General features: G+C 39.5%; 1 protein-coding gene across 2 annotated transcripts in view; it reads left to right on the plus strand.

Moving 5' to 3' along the window:
• Positions 1 to 19867, plus strand: part of CRBN (cereblon) — a 41514-nt gene that overhangs the window by 6265 nt on the left and 15382 nt on the right. Inside the window, exons 2-7 of one of the 2 annotated variants that reach the window (XM_075938700.2) lie at positions 334 to 440; positions 1764 to 1966; positions 3718 to 3867; positions 6220 to 6382; positions 17531 to 17593; positions 18957 to 19041. In XM_075938700.2, the coding sequence (XP_075794815.1) occupies positions 334 to 440; positions 1764 to 1966; positions 3718 to 3867; positions 6220 to 6382; positions 17531 to 17593; positions 18957 to 19041 (771 nt within the window). Of the gene's footprint in view, positions 1 to 330; positions 441 to 1763; positions 1967 to 3717; positions 3868 to 6219; positions 6383 to 17530; positions 17594 to 18956; positions 19042 to 19867 lie in introns of both variants that reach the window. The other variant, XM_075938699.2, reaches the window with a different exon arrangement.

The following is a 19867-nucleotide window of genomic DNA, read 5'->3' on the forward strand; positions in this document are numbered from 1 at the left end:
AATGTGAGTAGGAATTTGGAATTAAGGTGAAGTACTGCTTTCACTACAATCAAACGTCTTTGGTGACAGTATTGGCTCATTTAATAATTGCTGTACCTGTTTCTGTTGGAGCCTTGAAAACATATTACTAACTCATGACTGTGTCTGAAAATTTGATTCTGTGCAACAGTGAGAAAATAGTTTCCCATAAAAGTAAAACACACTTGTTTTTCACCAATTTATAAATACGAGGGTTATTTGGTTGTTATTTTTCCCATTTTCCTAATGCTTTGAGTTTTTGAGGCAGCTTAACACTGACTTTTTTATGACATTCTGTTTCCTTCTTGCTAGCAGAGAGTGAAGAAGAGGATGACATTGAAATGGAAGTTGAAGATCAAGATAATAAAGATGCTGAAAAGCCAAATATTAATTTTGACACCAGTCTGCCAACATCACATGTGGTATGTGGTTTTTCTTTGTGCCTTCCACAGCAATATGAGCATCCTTGTGAAGAAGGTTTGATCCAGTTGTATGTAAATGTACAGGCTGTGATTTAAATAAAGATTCTAAATACATACAGTGGTATTCCTACTGTTATCAGGTTACTTACCCTATTATTTCAAATATTGTCCTAGGAATCATTTCTTTTAGTTATAGTAGTAATGAAATAGAGGCCAGAGGAACATATGACTTAACTTGAACTTCTACAAGAAACAAATGGTGGGTATTTAATTTAGCACTGTTCTAGTTGGTGAACTCTACTGTATGCTTAGTTGACCAGAGATTATATCCTAAGAATGGCTGCAGTTGACACCATTATTTTCTGCGTAAAATTGAATGGCTACTTGAAGCCACCACCCTCTCATACTCCCAGACTAAGGTTGAGGCATTCTGACAAAGCACTAAAAGTAAGGGTTCACTGCTGCAACCTCTGGTGTGCCAGTTTTATCTGGAAATAATACTTCATACTTCCAGAAAAAGTATGTCACCCTTTCCGAGTTAATTGAAAAATCTTTAATTTAAATTTTAAGTTTTTACATACTGAAAAGACCAAGCATTTAAAAAAATATAAGCTGAATGGGTGCCAATCCAAAGATAAGAATATGCAAGATTGTTTATTGAAGAGTCAGCAGAACAGCTTGTAAAATATTCTTTTGATATTAAAGTGTTACAGGATTCCTGCACTGTTGTCCTTTATAGATACCTGATGATGCCCTAGTTTCTACTAAATGATGTTTAAAATCATAGCAGTAACACCGTTTACAAATATTATACTTCTCCCTTCCACCTGTTTTACAGCATTACTAGATCCCATGGACGTTTTTGTAACTTAAGTGCAGTTTGCAGGCCAGAGCCCTTATGGAGTGCTTTCTGGTGAGCTGCAGGGAACTAAATGATCACTTGGTGATGGTTCTCATGCTTATTTCTAGCTGCTAAATCATTATATATTTTCCTAATATTACTTTTCCACGTAAGCAATTGGTGGTGTTGCCACAGGAATGTTACATGAGTACTAATGGAAGATGGGTACACGTGATTGTGAATGTTGAGGGATGGTGCCTTATTAATATTAAGATATAGTCCACAAAGAACCTATATTCCATTAGAACCATTTTTGTATAATCCATAATTTCTTCATTGTTCAATATTTTTAGAAATTTTGCAATATTATTCTATTGTCATCTCCTTAGGCTATACATTTGGTCTTGCTTTATACCTACAAAGCACCAAACTTATTTACTTTTGAGGGTAATATGCTGCAATGTTTATCTTTTGCTTTGTAGTATTTGGGTTCAGATATGGAAGAGTTTCATGGGAGAACAGTGCATGATGATGACAGCTGTCAAGTTATTCCAGTGTTGCCTCATGTGGTGGTAATGTTGATTCCTGGACAAACCTTGCCTCTTCAGCTTTTTCGCCCTCAAGAGGTTAGCATGGTGCGGAATTTAATTCAGAAAGACAGAACCTTTGCTGTTCTTGCGTACAGGTAAAATACTCAGTAGTTACTGATGCCATGAAGCTTATGTTTATCACTGATTTCCTTGGGCAGAACAGATGGCTGAAATACTTCTGCAGTATATTACATGATTAAGTGGTGTGTTAGAAAACTAAGTATGCCTAATTATAAAAAGACTTAATTTATTTTATAACATAACAGAAATAATCCCCTTTACAATAAGGAAAAATACATTTTCATTTTTATTTGAATATTTTATTGATTGCATTAAATGTTTCAATGCAGTGCCCCACTTTGCTTAAAATAAAAAGTCTCAGGGTCTGGAACCTAAGGACACAAACCAGAGATTAGCTTCTTATTTTCAGGAACTTTATTTATTTATAGAAGATTTATCTAGCATTGCTCGGGTAATTAACTCAATTTTTGTTTTTTTGACGAATAAAATGAAAATGTACATGTTTCCTTTAAATCGTTGTTCTGGGGTGTGGCTAGGGATGAGAGGTTCAATGTGCAGGCTACCCCAGGGGAGAGAGGAGATCCCCAGCCTCCTCTCACTGCAACAGCTTGGGACCAGATGAGAAGCACCTCTCTATGGCCACTGTAGTTCCAGTGGGCACAGCTGGGGGGGATGGAGAGCAAGTCTAGGTTAGGCTGGGTGGGAGCCACGGAAGAACCCCCTTTCCCCAGGAGCTTGGGAACAGCTCCAGGTTGGGTGGGAGACACCCCCTCCTCTAGCCCTCGCATGAAGCAGATGTGGTGGAGTGGAGGGGCCGCTCTCCCTGCACCAGCACGGAGTTGCCATGGTTGGGGAAGGGATGAAACTTGACACGGATGGAGAAAGGTAAGGAAGGTACAGCTTCATTTCCCCCCCCCCTCCGCCTCCGCCCCCCGCTGACCCAGAACTGACCGGCTGTGGCAGCTCTGTGCTGAGACTGGCAGACAGAGGTTGCACCCGGCATGCCTGTCCTGAGGCCCTGGACTCCCTAAGGCTCCGCTGAGCTCTCTTTCAACATTTGCTTAGTCATGTCCTCAAAATTGACTGTACTTAGTTTGCTGGTTCTGACTCTTTTCTGTTTGGTTTTATGAGAAGCAATCCTATTCCAGGCATGATACCATGTACATTTTTTGTTAGTCTCTAAGGGTGTGTCTAAACTACATGGCTCCGTTGATGGAGCCATGTAGATTAGGCTGATCGGCAGAGGGAAATGAAGCCACGATTTAAATAATCACGGCTTCATTTAAATTTAAATGGCTGCCGCGCTGAGACGATAAACAGATGATTAGCTGTTTGTCGGCTCAGCGCGCTAGTCTGGACACTCCCGCGACGACCTGAAAGCCCTATATCGACCTCCCCATTATGCCTCGTAGGATGAGGTTTACCGGGGAGGTCGATAAAGGGCTTTCATGTCGACAGGGGAGTGTGCAGACTGCCGACAAACAGCTGATCTGCAGAGCGGGGCAGCCATTTAAATTTAAATGAAGCCGCGATTATTTAAATTGCAACTTCATTTCCCTTTGCCGAACAAACAAATCTACATGGCTCCGTCGACGGAGCCATGTAGTCTAGACGTACCCTAAGATGCTGCAAGACTATTTGTTGTTTTGTAAGTTGAGACAAAGCAGGGATATTTTTAGCTCTAAAGGAGACTTTTTAGAAAGTGATGAATGAGTGAAAAATTGAGGGGGGAGGGTTATTGGAAATTGTATGAACAGTGTAATTTGTAGAGTAGGTAACAGGCATCTTATACTCTTCTCTCCTCCTCCTCCCCCTCCCCCCCCAGCAATATACGTGAAAGGGAAGCACATTTTGGAACAACAGCTGAAATATATGCCTACCGAGAAGAACAGGAGTTTGGAATTGAAACAGTGAAAGTGAAAGCAGTGGGAAGACAGAGATTCAAAGTGCTTGAAATAAGAACCCAATCAGATGGGTAAGAAAATAGACAACATGTGTATCTTTGTGTACAGCAAAATTATTGACTTCCATTATTTTTTGTAACTGTTTTGTAAAATATGTGACACTGTTTTTCTCTTTGAAGAAAATTTGTTTTTCCCAATGCCACATTTTACCTGTAATGGTGGGAAATCTTTTATTGTCACTGAATATTAGACACTTTTAAGTTGTATACTCTGTTGAGAGTATATGTAACCTTGTGTTTCTGGTATGGTCATCCATGTATACCTGGTACTGTCACCTATGTTTTCCCCTTTCTCCTTCTGTTATGTTCTATATTGTTGGATCTTTTATTTAAAATGTAATCACCTGGGAGAGACTGTACTTTGCTATAGAGTGCTTTGTGATCCCTACTGAGTACTATGGGCGGTACCATAATGTTTTCATTTAAAAATTTACATTTAGAAATGAGATTCCTCTCCACCTGCGTAAAAGGAGCAACATAAATGTTTGGTTTCAGTGTTCAGTGCACCAACATTCTGTTTTAAAAAAGACACATTAGAATATCAGTTAATTGAGGTATTTAATTAACTAATCATGCTGTTACTTTATAGTAATCTTAAATAAAAAAATAAATAATGTGTTGCCATTTACAAAGGCCAGTACTGCTGAGCCCTCTAATGGGTTTGCTTATCTGTCACTTATCATTTGCAGGGCTCGCCAAGTGGCGGCGAGCTCTGCTCACCAGCTGCATGGTTCGGCACGCTGTGCATGCGCTGCACGCGCTGCGCGGCTGTGCCGGCTTGTAATCTTCTCGCCACCGGCGAGTAGATTACACTAATTGTCGAGCCCTGATCATTTGAATATTGAAACAACAAAGTTGTTGTTTGAACACAAGATGGCAGTACACAGTTAATAGATATGATTGCTACTGTAGTTATGAAAATTGAATATCTGAAGGTGGTAAAGATACAATTGTTTTATTCTGCTGAGAGAGTGATTTATTATGATAATTACAGTCTACATGTGATTTGGATTTCAACAGCATAATATGAATCAAGAAAATGTGAAATCTTAAGGAACTTTGTGTTTTAAGTTTCTAAAACGTAAAAGTTTTTAAAGATTACATTTATTGGTGTTATTTTTCAGATCTTGTAATATAGTTTCCAACACTCATTTAGTTTTATTGCATGGTTGGGGAGGCATTCTCATATTTGAAACTGTTCCCTGCATTTACAGTATCTGCAATGTATACATAGTTAATAACTCCAGTGTGCTCTATTAAACTTCCCCAGTATGACTTTTGAACCACAGTTAAAAATCAAAGGTTACCTAAGTATATTTCTCTTGAACATTTTAAATTGCTCTGTTATTTTGTCATGTTAAGTGACTATCTCAAAATAATGGGTGCCATTCTTTTTCATATTGCTCACTTTCTTCCTATTATTTATCTGCAGTAAACAGTAAAATATCACTTTGTAATATAATCTGCATTTGTAGGTCAAGGCATCAGTTACTCCTAAAATGTGCAATGGGAAAATACACATTAAATATACTAGAAAAAGAAGCAGAAACTTAAGTCCCATGTTTTTCTTGTGTGATTCCACATGTTATTTCAAATCAGCGTCTAAGCTAATATGTAATATTTTAGCATTCTTGATGCATGGCACTGTTAAGAGAATACAATGTATACAATACTTCTCTTCTAAACAGTATTCCTGGTAGGTTTTTTTTTTTTTTTTTTTTTTTAAGTACATTAATTTTCTTAGGGAGTAGGTGATTTGGTGTATAAGTACAGTATTAAAAGATACAGTTTATCCTCTTTCTGCTGATTTTGAGATCTAGCTCTTCACAGAAGATTTGGGGTTTAAAGAAAGTAAACTTCCTTTCTAAGAATTTGATATCTATTAATTGACTGCTAGTTTAATATTCTTGCATAAAAAGATCTGATAAAGGAATATTTATTAATTATAAAGAAAAACAAAAACCAGAGTTTAAGAAACAACTATTCCTAAACAGTGATGTTTTATTCAGTATGTTGTTTTGAAAATGTGGGATACGCTCAGCACATAGAGGTGCTTCTGGTTGTTTATTATCTGAACAAATTTCAGTGGACCACACTTTTTGAAATAAATATAGCAAAGATGTGAGATACCTTAATCTATGTTCTGTTTACTTTCAGATACATAAATTCTATGCTGTGTAATCACAGCAATAATTTAATTTATACAAGTTAGACTTAAGTAACTTCAAACACGAAGCCATTTCATTAAATGTGAAAGTATTACAGTGCTACATCAAGGTTTGTTCTATTGTACGTAATTATATAGGTGGTGGAATCCAAACTGTTGTCCTTCTAATACGTTCATGATTTTTCTTCCTTGATCAGCATCCAACAGGCTAAAGTACAGATCCTTCCTGAGCGAGTGCTACCTTCAACTATGTCAGCAGTACAGCTGGAATCTCTCAACAGATGCCACATATTTCCTTCTTCCAAACCCACAACATGGCAGGACCAACACATACATCAATGGTGGCAGAAATATCAAAAGGTCAGAAGCTAATTGTGTATTTAACTTTTGATGGCATTTCAAAAAATCAATAATTTCTACTTGTTTTCTTAAAGAAAAATGCACGAACTTGGACCATATATGTAAACTTTCAGCTGTTGCTGCAGATTGTGTGGGTTGTTCTTCAATGGACAGCAGTGTGGGCAGCTACACATTTTGTATTAGATTAGTTATATATTATTTTAATTACCATGTTGTTGCTTTTGGGGGAGGGATAGCTCAGTGGTTTAAGCATTGGTCTGCTAAACCCAGGGTTGTGAGTTCAAACCTTGCGGAGGCCAGATAGGGATTTGGGGCAAAAATTTGTCAGGGATGGTACTTGGTCTTGCTGTGAAGGCAGGGGACTGGACTCTATGACCTTTCAAGATCCCTTCCAGTTCTAGGAGATAGGCAATCTCCATTATTTTTATTTTTAGGAAGTAATGGTGTATGTGCGCATCTTGCTGAATTGCTAGGAAAGTATAAGGATTGTGTACATGGGAAAATTCACCAGCAGAACTACAATTATTACAGTTATTATGCTATAATTATACTGGCTTAACTCCCCATGTGGACACTTTCATTCAGGAACAAGAATGCCTTTTTAGGTAGCTTAAGTGGTTAAGTCCACATGAAATCTGTTAATGTTTGTAATGGCTTTCTTTTGTTTTATGTGTAAGAATCTCAGACTGCCAAGACATTATTTACAGATGCATTCTGTGTTTTGGGATGGTCAGTGTTAGGAGATTGTGGTGGTTGCTACATAATGAGAAATAAATCTAAGGGCTTGATTTCTAGCTCCTTTCACAACAATTTACTTTTCTTTCTGATGTCAGTTCTTTTTTTAAAAAAAATGTACAAAGAACATCCATCAGTTTCTTTCCTCTTTAATTATCACCCTGACTTCTGGTACTTGAGGGGAATTATAGGCCAGTCAACTTAATTTTGATACCTGGAAAAATCCTGAAACAAATTAGTAAGCAATCAGATTATTGTAAGCATCTAGAGCATAGTAGCACACAATGAAAAGCCAGCGTAGTTTTGTTCAAAAAAATGTCAAATCAACCTAGTTTCCTTCTTTGACAGGATTACTAGCCTCCTGAGTGGGGAGGAAGCATGCCTGTGATACATCTTGATTTTAGTAAGGCTTTAGACACAGTCTTATGAGACAATCACATAAGCAAACTAGCAAATGTTTGTTCTGCATTGTTTTTCTGGCCACTTCTGTAAGTGTATCTGGTTTGGTTCCTCCTCCCCCCCCCCCAAAAAAAAATTGATTGCTTTATCATTTACATCATTGAATCCCACTATCTTAGTGCTGATTACTGAGAGCTGGGAATAGGATCAGCAACTTGAGATGATCTTTGTGGGCACATAGAAGGACTTCTTAACATGCCTTATCTTGAAAACTATCAGTCAATGCTGCTGCTACTATTACTACTGCTTCTGCTGCTGTCTTGGTGCAAGTGCCAGAGCTTTGGTTTGGCTGTGGAAGAAAGGAGGGATGTGTTAACTGAATTATAGTGGAAAATTGTAGAGTGCTATAATTTCCTCTTTTTTTTTTCTGTGACTGGGTAAATTAAGCTGCCTTTAATCTTTTTGCTTGATCTGTGGGAGCACTGAGAACGTGCACCAGTGAAGTAGCATAAGGAACATCTGCAGGTACTCTAATTTCCTTCCATGCATTTGATATGTTAGTAAGAGGTCATCTTTATGTGACACTGTGTTCCTATAGCTATCCACAGGGAGGCAACTTTCCCATCATCAGAGCCTCTGTCGTCCTCAAGCAAACTTGGAAGTCTACTTTCCATTTGTGGCTGTGCAGTTTAACAAAGTGCAAGTTAGTGAGGGTCTATTGTGCTTAATTTTTTATATCTAAGTACATATCTTTCCTTTGTGATGTTAAATCCTAAAGCACAGATGACAACCTCACATTCTGAGTGCATGTTACTGCCTTCTACTAAATACTGTAAAGGAAATTATATAAATGGGGTTCGTAAACAGGCTAAATATGTATATCAAGAAGTAGGAGTTTCTGAGTCTTTTTATTGGTTCTTAAAAAAATATGGTGTCATGTTTTAGGATTGAGGCCTCTGAGTATTAATCCAATACAAATTATGTTAATATTCCCTTTGCTGAATAACACAAGGATCCTGACTACTTCCAGACGGATATTTGCTTAACGTCTTTTCACTTAAATATAATCTTGTTTCACCCTCATTATTAAAAAGAATCAGAAAGAAGGCAGGGCATATCTTATTGCAAATTCCTGTTTCCCTGCATATGCTAATCAGGTTGCCCCACACTTTTGCAGTGAAAACAGGTGCTTTATGGCCAGAGTTCATCACCTGCAGAAAGTTACTCGTCTACAGAAAATGCAAATCCAGCCTTTCTGAAGACCAAACCTCTGCAGAATCGAAAGAAATCAGGTGTGTAGTGCTCCTTAGATTCTTTGCATCTTCATTATCCCATCTGAGAATTTGGTAGTTAACTCAAAGAAGCTGAAATGTGCCTATTCTTGAGCACATTCATGCTGTAATTTACATATCTCTTCATATATTTGCAGTATGATACCCATGTCTGAATTTTTTATATAAAGTGTTTAACTTCAGTGCCTAAATTTTTCAGGGTCCAATTTTTTTTGGACAAACTATGTTTCTGGGGCTACTTTGTTATTCTTGGCATATATTCAACACACATTTCATTTGCAGAAGAGACAGTATATATTTTTATTACCTATTTTGAAATTTAAATTCAGAAAATTAATTGTAATGCAATATTAAGGTTACATATTTAAAAACAGAACATGCAAAACAAGGTTCACATAGAAACCTTTTTTTCCCTATGTTGCATCTACTCTTCAAGTTCTAATTACTAGTGAAAGAAAGAATAATATATATGAATTAGTGTTTCTATATTTATGCTGCTGTAAATATAGATTTTAGAATTTAATTCACTTAAAAGAAAATACAGGAGAGGAGAAGCTAATCTTGAACTTTAATAAGATGTTGGTCTTGACTGATGGGAATTTAACTTAAATTTCACTCATTTCCCCAAAATATGCTCCGCTGATGCAAATCCTATTTCCTTCTCTATGTTGTAGGGTTGCATCATCATGCTAGTGACTTGAAATTGGGATAATTTACAATATAAAAATTTCAAAAAACCCTAAGGATGTGTCATTGCAGCACAATTTACTGAAGTTGATACAAGTGTTACATAAGAACGGCCATACTGGGTCAGACCAAAGGTCCATGTAGCCCACCATCCTATCTTCTGCCAGCGTCCAATGCCAAATGCCCCAGAGGGAGTGAACAGAACAGGGAATCTTCAAGCTGTCCCTCTCCTGTCGCCTATTCCCAGCCTCTGACAGAGGTTAGGGACACCATTCCTACCCATCCTCGCAATTGATGGACCTAACTTTTATGAATTTATCTAGCTCTTTCTTGAACTCTGTTAAAGTCCTGGTCTTCACAACCTCCTTTGGCAAAGAGTTCCACAGGTCGACCATGCACTGTGTGAAGCAAAACTTCCTTTCATTTGTTTTAAACCTGTTACCTATTAATTTCATTTGGTGACACTAGTTCTTATGTTATGGGAACAAATAAATAACTTTTCCTTATTCACTTTGTCTACATCAGTCATGATTTCATAGACCTTTATATCTCCCCTTAGTCTCCTCTTTTCTAACCTGAAAAGTCACAGTCTTTTTAGACAATCGTTCTATTAAATGGCCACCGTTATTGTCTGTCTGTCATGGGATTTTCAACACATGCATATATGTATACAAACGAGGCCAGCCATTCTGGGTTCTGGAGTGGACTAGAGGAAGCGGTGTTTGCCTGGGAGGGCAGGGTTGGTGGTTTGAGCTAAGTATGATTCCAGGTAGTTGCTAACTGTTAGCCATCCAATCTTTCTCCTACATTGCTAGCTTAAAACTGTATTTTTGACCTGTTAGTGCACTTTTTTTATTCTTTTGGTGTGCTTTTAGAAAGATTGTTTTTTTAAATTTATATATATAATTTTATTAATCTCTCTTCATATGGGACCTGTTTCAAACCCCTAATAATTTTTGTTGCCCTTATCTGAACTTTTTCCAATGACAATATATCTTTTTTTTTTTGAGATGAGGTGACCACATCTATACACAGTACTCAAGATGTGGGCATACCATGGTTTTATATAGAGGCAATAAAATGTTCTGTCTTATTCTCTATCCCTTTTTAAATGATTCCTAACATTCTGTTTGCTTTTTTGACTGCCGCTGCATAGGTATTGCCTCTAACTTCATTCCCATCATCCTCATACAAAACCCACTGGCTTGAATTAAGAGGTGTTTTAAAATTGATCTGTTTGGCCTATCAAGGAAGTGAGTTGAAGTGCAAGTGATGCTGCTGCTGGAGCTAGTAGTGCAGTAGATGTATGTATCAGCTCAAGTTACAGTAGCTAATCAGTCAGTTTACTAATACAATCAGTCTGTGCTGCTGCTGCGTGTTTGAATTTAATAACCATTTGAGATTGCCAAATCACAAGCTCAAATGGAATTATTTAATCAAAGATTTAATCAGAGATTAGTTCAGTGTCATTTAGAAAGAATTAGATACATTACCACCTTTAAAAGTCTCAGAAGGGTAGCCGTGTTTTTAACTTAAAATAAAAAAATTAAACAACAAATGGTCCTGTAGCACCTTAGAGACTAACAAAATCTAGATAGTATCATGACTGTAAGTTAAAGAGCTAGCCTTTGTGTGTCTTCCTTCTGTAATTTGTGCAGTGATGGCAGTTTCAATTTCCTATCTAATCCCTAATATGTCTCTCTTTTTATGGTGTATGAGACAAAAAAAATCCCTTTTGCGGATGGAAAAATATTTTCCCATGATTGACTTTTACCATATGTTTTACCATTTTTTGTTTGCCTCATTACTTATAGAATTTCCTTTATAGTATCTGTAGGCTACATGATTGATAAGCAAAAAAAGAAATCTAACCAAGTCCTTGCAACTGGCAATTCCCCCAAACCTTGTTTTTATGGATCCCCATTTCATCCTGTAGAAATCCTCTGCAGTAATATTTGTTCCTTACCAATCAAGCTGTCTTTTGGTAGTGTGAGTGGATCTCTTCCTGCACATCTGTTTCCCCACAAAGTTGTATGGATTATAGTAAGTAATCACAAGAAGTTCCTGAATATAGGTCACTCACAGGGTACGGACCAGTACTCTACCCTTACTACTCAAAAATATTTTTTAGCACCATAAAGAATTTGAGAGAATAAAGAATATATGAATTAATTTTTAATATACAGAGGAACTTCAGGATTGGAGATTGTTCATAATTCTGAACACAACATTATGATGGTTCTTTTGATGTTCACAACTAAATATTAACTTAATACAACTTCAAAATTTCAGGATGCAGAAGAAAAATGCTGCCTTTAACCATTTTAATTTAAATGAAACAAGCACAGAAAATTTCCTTACCGTGTCAAATCTCTTTAATTTCTTTTCTTTTTCTTAGTAGTTTATTTTAAACACATTTCTGCACTCTGGTGTTTAATTCTGAGGTTCTACTGTACATTCTTGTAAGATTTAATATCTATTTGAACAAAACTAACACATAGGTTGACCTGGTCTAGTCCCCATCTGTGATGCTGTCAGTTCTTAGTTAACACCTGCAGCCTGGGCAAGAGCAAGTATTTGGCCTGCCATCATCACATGTCCATCTCGATATTAGTACTTTATAATATTGGCTGTCAAATAATTACCGACAACGTACAGACTAGTATTCACTCTAATTTTTTATGTCCATGTGTGGAGTTAATTTTGTTATCAGGGTGTGACGGAGTGCTTGAGAGTGTGAGAGGGGATCATGACTGGGGTAGAGAGAGAGGCTGTGGTTGGGGATGCAGTTTCTGTGGTGGGATTGGGGATGAGGGCTTGGGGTGGGGATGAGGACTAACCCCAGCCCTTTCTCACCTCAGCCAGTTGGGCCAGGTGAGAGGTGCCTCTGCAGCCATGGCAATTCCAGCGGGGCCAGCCCAGGGGAGGGGGACCTCTCCCCTGGTCGCAACAGGTCCGTGCTGGGGCTGGGTTAGGGCACGGGTACCTGTTTCCCAGCTGTACCAGGTCTGTGCTAGAGCTGGTTTGGGGCTAGGGTGTCTCTCCTCTGGCTGCAGCAAGTCCAGGGCAGGTCCAGGTTGGAGTTGACAGGGAGAGGCTTCCATTAGCTGTCTGAAGAAAGCTCAGAAACATTAATTGGACATCATGAGCTTTCTTACTTCATCTCCAGCACAAAGTTGTCCATGTAATTATAATCATAGAATCATAGAATACTAGGACTGGAAGGGACCGCGAGAGGTCATCAACTCCAGTCCCCTGCCCTCATGGCAGGACCCAGTACTCTCTAGACCATCTCTGATAGACATTTATCTAACCTGCTCTTAAATATCTCCAGAGATGGAGATTCCACAACCTTCCTATGCAACTTATTCCAGTGTTTAACCACCTTGACAGTTAGGAAGTTTTTCTTCATGTCCAATCTAAACCTCCCTTGCTTCAGTTTGAGCCCATTGCTTCTTGTTCTATCCTCAGAGGCCAAGGAGAAGAATTTTTCTCCCTCCTCCTTGTGACACCCTTTTAGATACCTGAAAACTGCTATCATGTCCCCCTTCAATCTTCTCTTTTACAAACTAAAGAAGCCCAGTTCTTTCAGTCTTCCTTCTTAGGTCATGTTCTCTAGACCTTGATAAAGACAATGCTTTATTTAAAGTGTCAGGGAGTTTCCATTTTACTCATCTTTGCAAGAAAGCAGTGACTTTTTGGGAAAGGTACATTTGCTTGTGTAGACACTCCAGTTACACATCTATTAGGGAAGAGCAAGAATTGGATGGACCAGGTAAGTGAATCACTGTAGATACCCAGAAGTGGTTACTGAAAACATCAATGATACAGGAAGTCTCCATATGCTGATACAGGAAGTCCCCACCTCTTTGCAACTAAATACAATGCAAAATGTCAAGCTTTGTTTTACAACAGTGAGATATATATTTTGGAAGCATTACTCATGTCCTGGAAAAACCTAAAAAACAACGAATAGTCTTGCAGCACCTTCGAGACTAACAAAACATGTATGGTATCATGAGCTTTTGTGGGCATAACCCACTTCTTCACATGAATGCCAGTCTTTCTTGTGCCTTCCCTCCTATAAACCTAAACTGCTGGATTAAAAAGAAAATAAAACGGGACAAGGCAAAGTTCACTCTAATTGCACCCACTTGGGCCAGACAGCAATGGTTCACAGATCTCTTGTGCTTTTCAGCAGGGATTTATGAAAAACCCTTGCTCCTTATTTGCACGCTAAGGTTATGTCTACACAGCAGCGTTATTTCGGAATAACTGACATTATTCCGAAATAAGAGCGTGTTTACACGGTGAGCCATTATTTCAAAATAATTGTGAGCTGAAGGACTTCTAACCCTCTTTTTACGAAGAGTAAGGGAAAAGTCGAAGGAAGAGTAGTGTTCACTCCTAGCTGCTGCACTGCTCTAGCCCGTGGGGATCCTTTCCCCCAGCCAGCAGCGGTTGCTCTCCTCCAGTTGCAGGGTCTCTGTTCCCCCACCCAGAGGCTTCCTGCCCAACTCTACTCCAGCTGCTGCCTACTGTTGGCCACTGGCTGGGATTCCTTTCCCTAGGCCACTGACCCTACAGGCTGCCTGCTGGCTGAGCTTCCAACTGTGGCTGGGACTCTCTGGTCCAGTGACATCCGTGGTCCTTCCAGACCATAGAAGTTGCCCAACCACAGACATTCAACCTGTACTGTTTTTTTACAAGGCCATTCTACAGTTGCAGCCACATCTGCCCTTCCTTCCAAAGGTAATTTTGCAATTCCACATGAGTTGGGACATTTTTCTTCCAGTGTTTATTTTTTTTTTCCCTAAGCTAGTAACCATGAATGGATGATCCTCCTTGAATGTCAGATGAGCACTGGCTTTTCACATTGAATGGACAAAGCTGTTTTTAAAATCAGTGCAGCTCTTCACTGCGGTTAATGAATAGATGAGGGGGCTCCTGGTATCATCCTAAAGGGGATCTCATCCCGGGTCAAGCTTTTCTGGGACCTAGCTTAAATATTTGCCCCAGCTTTAATGGTGCTTTCCACAAGAGCACAGGCTTCCTCAGAAGCCTTCCTGGCGCAGTTCCCCATTCAGAATAGATGCAAGGTGGCAACATGGCCATTGAGCCATACCCTTATGTCACACTTAACCATTACTCAGCAAACTAGAGATGATGCTGCATTTGGCAGACCAGTCCTGCAGTCTGTGAATCTGTGAACTTCAACCCCTTCTGCTCTGGAAATTCTTGGGAGTTAGTTTCTTGGACTTGATGTGCGCAAGCACTTGAAGAAGAAAGGATCGTAACCTTTCATAACTGTTGTTCTTTGAGTTGTGTTGCTCGTGTCCATTCCAAGACACCACCACCACCTACTCCTCTATTGGATTACTCCTTCAAGAAGGAACTGAGGAATCAGTGGTTTGACAGGAACCCATTTTCCGCCATGAAGGTGCAAGTCCAGGGGGCTTCACCCCTGACCTGATGGGGACCACTATGGGAAATACCTTCTGAAAACCTTGCGTGAATGTGCATATGTGTACTTGGAATGAACATAAGCAGCACATCTTGAAAAACAAGTTTAAAAAGTAGGTAACTGTTTTTATGGCTGATATCTTAATCTCTCTTTCTCTTGTTAATTCTTTGAAAAAAGCATTTGCTGCAGAGATTTGATATTTTATTAACTGAAAAGCAGTGTGTTACTGTTGGACAGGCTGAACATTGAGAGATGATGTTGCTGAGCCTTTTCCCTTTCATGCTTTTTCTCTGAAACCCTCCTCTGTTGTATGGTACCGTTTCTTTAGAGCAGAAATCAAATGAACATGTTAGTCATTTTCACATTTGATAACAATTCAGCAAGCACATATTACTCTTGACAGTAGAATTTTACTGTAATTTTTATGGTTTGTTGTACCTCTCCAACTGCGCTTGTGTGTATGTACTCTTATTTTTGTAGGCATTGAACCACACTCATGGTATCTATAATGCAAAAATTACTTGGTTTTTAAAAAGTAATAGCAAGGAGTCCAGTTGCACTTCAAGACTAACAAATTTATTAGGGCATAAGCTTTTCATCAGATGAAGTGAGTTGTATTTCACGAAAACTTATATCCTCATAAATTTGTTAGTCTTTTTAAAGTGTCAACCGACTCCTTGTTGTTTTTAGCTGAAACAGACTAACACGGCTACTCCTCTAAAAAAAGTAAAGCTGCTTGTTATATCTTCAGTGAATAAATCCCCAATGCTTTTATTTAAAGTTTCCCTCATCTTCTTTTGAGACATGTTTCCCATTCCACTTCATTTGAACCTTAGTTGTTAAGCAGGTATGCTGTTAAGCAGGTGAGGTATAAGTATTTTCGTGCCATGCTTAATATGTCTAAGCTGAAATAATAAGTGCCTATCTTGTTTAAATAGGTTTTCTATAGATTGGGAATACATATTGATATTTGGTAAGCATTCGTAAAAATAACCTTAGCACTGATGATAGCCACATACAAATATTTGTATCTCCTCAGTAATGTTGAGGTAGCAATGGACTCATGATTTGACCAGTTTTTTATTTTTAATATGAGATGTCCTTAACAGCTGATTTTACTATGAGGAAGCACTTCTTGGATCTACTTTGGGAGCTGTTACAGGGTTGTGACTCAGACAATCTGGGCTCTGTTCCTGGCTTGTCCACAGATTTTGTTTGTTTAACTTGGGGCAAATTAAAAATCATACATCTGTGTGAATACAGTAAAACTCCATTAGTCTGGCATCCAATGCTCCGGGACTCCTGGTGGTCCGGCACCATCAGGAACCCGGAAGTGCTAGGGCAGCCGGACAGAAACTGCAGAAACTGACCAGCAGAAACTGACACAAAACTGCAGAAACTGACCAGCAGCTGAATCGAGGAAGCCGGGAGCAGAGCAGCTGGGGTGCTGCCGGGTTGGTCTGGTAGTGCTGCCCCTCGGGGAGCAGCTCTGCCCGGGGCTTCCTGGAATCAGCCGCTGATCTGTTTCAGCAGCGGTTGAATCGGGGACCCCTGGGGCAGAGCAGCTGGGGTGATGCCGGGTTGGTCCCGCAGCCCCGAGGGGCAGTGCTACGGGACCAACCGGGCAGTACCCCAGCTGCTCTGTCCCAGGCGTCCCCAAGAGCAGCTGGAGTGCTGCTGGGTTGGTGCCGTAGCGCCGCCCCTCGGCTGCGGGACCAACCCGGCAGCACCCCAGCTGCTCTATTGCAGGCATCCCCGATTCAGCTGCTGCTGAGACTGACCAGCAGCGGCTGAATCAGGGACTCCTGGGGCAGAGCCGGACTATCGTAAGGGGGGGCTATGAAGGGTCTGGGATGGCATCCCCTCCCACCCCACTTCAGATCCCTCATAGCCCCCCCCTTCTGATAGTCCGGCATATCTGATAATCCGGCACCCCCTGGGTCCTAAAGGTGCCAGATTATCGGAAGTTTACTGTACTTTTACCTGTAGTTTTTACAAGTAATCCTTACCATTGTTAAGTTTTTTAAAAACTGTCATTCTTCTGAAGTCAAAGGGACATTTTCCACCTGGTAATTATGTGGCCCATTGTTTGCCCTGTGTAGTCAGTCAGTTCACTGTTGCTGGGAGGGGATCATTCATATTGCAAGGGAAGATGTAGACATGATTGTAAAAGCCCACAAAAATTGACAGAGAAACTACTTGGAACTATTGATAACTTTTTATAAAACTGACTAGATTTGAGGGTGTTGCTGTATCTTTAAAGCCTACACCTGTTTGTTACTTATTTGTCATTAAATTTAATTTAATCTCTGATTCAGTTTAATTGTTTGTAAATCTGCAACTTGGATACTATGGGTCTTAATGTATTTGAAAAATATTTTGAGATTTTTGGATTGAAGGTGCTAACAAGTCCACAGTGGTGCTATTTTGATTCAGACAATTGGTGGCATTTTAAATATGTAGACATCTTCCTAGATAATTCTTCCCCTCTCTCCCCCATATCTGTTTGTAGAGGATCCACATAAACCATCTGTTACAATTCAAAAATAAATGTTATGTTTTCTTTTTCAGCGGAAGTTTCATTGTGCTAGTTTGACTTCTTGGCCACCGTGGCTCTACTCTTTATATGATGCTGTAAGTATAAACCAGATCTTATCCAGGAATCTATATTAAATTTTATGCTTTGGGATATTTCATTATTAGGTAGCACAAAACCATATAATCTATTTTTATTTTGTGCTTTTTAAGCACTGACTGTGGCATTATTAAAAGATTACCCAAAATGACATGTATTCTAAAATATATTTAACAGACTTAAACAAATGTACTGCAAAAATATTAAACACAATATCTGGTTTTGTTTCTTTTTATTTCCAAATCAGTAGTTTGGATTTTTATTTGCTATCTTAGAGATTTTGTATGTGGCTTTAGTAGAAACCACTAATTATCACCGAATATGACCTACGCATATAGTTGATCTAATACTGAAAAGTTCAGTTTAATTAATTTAAAAAAATACACAGTTAGAATGCTTAATTCAGGGATGGGGAACCTCTGGCCCATGGCTTCCCTGGATCCGGCCCCCGAGGCTCAGGCGTCCCCCTCCCCCAGTATTAGGGAGCCTGTGCTGGCACTCCAGCCACCCCTCCCCTGCTGCCCCAACATGGGACTGGAGCATACAAAATCTACTAGGCTGGGCCCCCTCTAGGCTCTGGTATGGAAAGGGAATGTGGGGAGTGTCTTTTTCCTTCTCAGTCGGAGGCCACGTCAGTGAGGGTGGTTGGGGTTGGTTGGTTGGTTGGTTTGTTTGTTTGTTTTTGTTTTTAATTTGTGTGCGGCCCCTGACTGATTTTTTTTTTTCTGTGGGTCAGCAGCCCCCAACCCAAAAAAGGTTCTCTACCTCTGCCTTAATTAATATACGTGAACCTCTTCCATCTGGCAAGCCTGTATTAGGGACACCCAGAGTTTGGTGGTTCAAGAGTACTAAATCAATCAGCTGTTCCCCTCCCTCCCAATACAGTCTGTACAGTTTTTACCAGAATTATAAACAGAATAAAGTATACATTGTGTGAAGAATTTCAACACTACCAGCCCTGGTTATTAGTGTACTACCTCCTGTATGATGAAATCTTAAGGTCCCACTGAAGTCAGTGGAAGGAAGTAGACTGAGTCTGATCACAGGACGAGGGGGAACAGTTCTACCACCAGCTACCCTGATACTGTCCTAGCATAGAAATCCTTTAAAGGCAGTTAATTTCTTTTCCAAAACTTATTAGATCATCCGTTGTTTCTGAGTAGCGTCATTGCCTTGCCTGATGGGAAACCTAGGCTGATTTTTAACTTAATAGCTTAAAATATGTGGACCTATATATAAGCTGTCTTCATGCAATTTTTTTCAAAAGTTAATGTCCACTAGAGGCCCATAGCTCACTCCCCATTTTCCTTTTATTTTAAAGGGAAAAAATGTATTTAAATTACCCTTTTCTTCTAATGAAAGGAAACCTTGATGGAAAGAGTCAAGAGGCAACTGCATGAGTGGGATGAAAATCTTAAAGACGAATCTCTTCCATCAAATCCAATAGGTACTGTAAAATTATGTTGCTTGGTTTTCAGCAAATTTGTATTTTCTTCTCTCGTATTTTGTTAAAGATAATGAACAGGTGTTCTTTTCCTGCTGGCTAGCCCATGACTACTACTGGGAACAAATGTTGTGTATTGAAAGCATGAACACTGCTGATCCATTAACAAAACTGTGTTACAAAACTTTTCTAACATGCTTTTAGCACTTTTCTCCTGAATGTCTAAACATTGTTTAAAGCTGGGAAGTCCAGCTTTTGAATCATCTGACCACGAGATGGGACTATAGAAGCTAGGATGTGAAAGCGAAACCGGTTACCTGGTTAACCAGTAAGCGTCACCCTAAATGGATAATGTTTACCAGTTCTGGTTAACCAGTAACTGGGGAGGACTGGAGCAGCTCCCTGCCTGCTGTAGGCAGGGAGCTGCTCCAGCGCCATGGGGGGGCCTGCCTGTGAATAGGGGCTGCTCCTGCATCTGAGCAGCCTCTGTCTGCGGGGAGCCCAGGACCCAGCATGAGGCAGAGAGTAGGAGCCCCATGGGTTGAAGGCTGTCCGCTGCCCAGATCCCACTTAATCGGTTAACCAATGCTACATTTGGCCAGCCTTATGTTTAACTGATTAACCAGGATTTTACATCTCTAGTAGAAGTATATTAGGCCTGTGTTTATTCTGTGGTATAACAGTGCTTTGATGACATTCATTTACGCATTTCATATACTTGACAGTTGTTGGTTAGATGTTTGTTCTGGGTACTAATCTAAAGAAAAAAAAACCCAGAAATGAATGCATGCAGAAAATGCTTATCTTTCCCCTGACACACAAGCAAACT

Source organism: Pelodiscus sinensis, chromosome 11 (genome assembly GCF_052426305.1).
Source record: "Pelodiscus sinensis isolate ZL-2025 chromosome 11, ASM5242630v1, whole genome shotgun sequence".
Classification (NCBI taxonomy): domain Eukaryota; kingdom Metazoa; phylum Chordata; order Testudines; family Trionychidae; genus Pelodiscus; species Pelodiscus sinensis.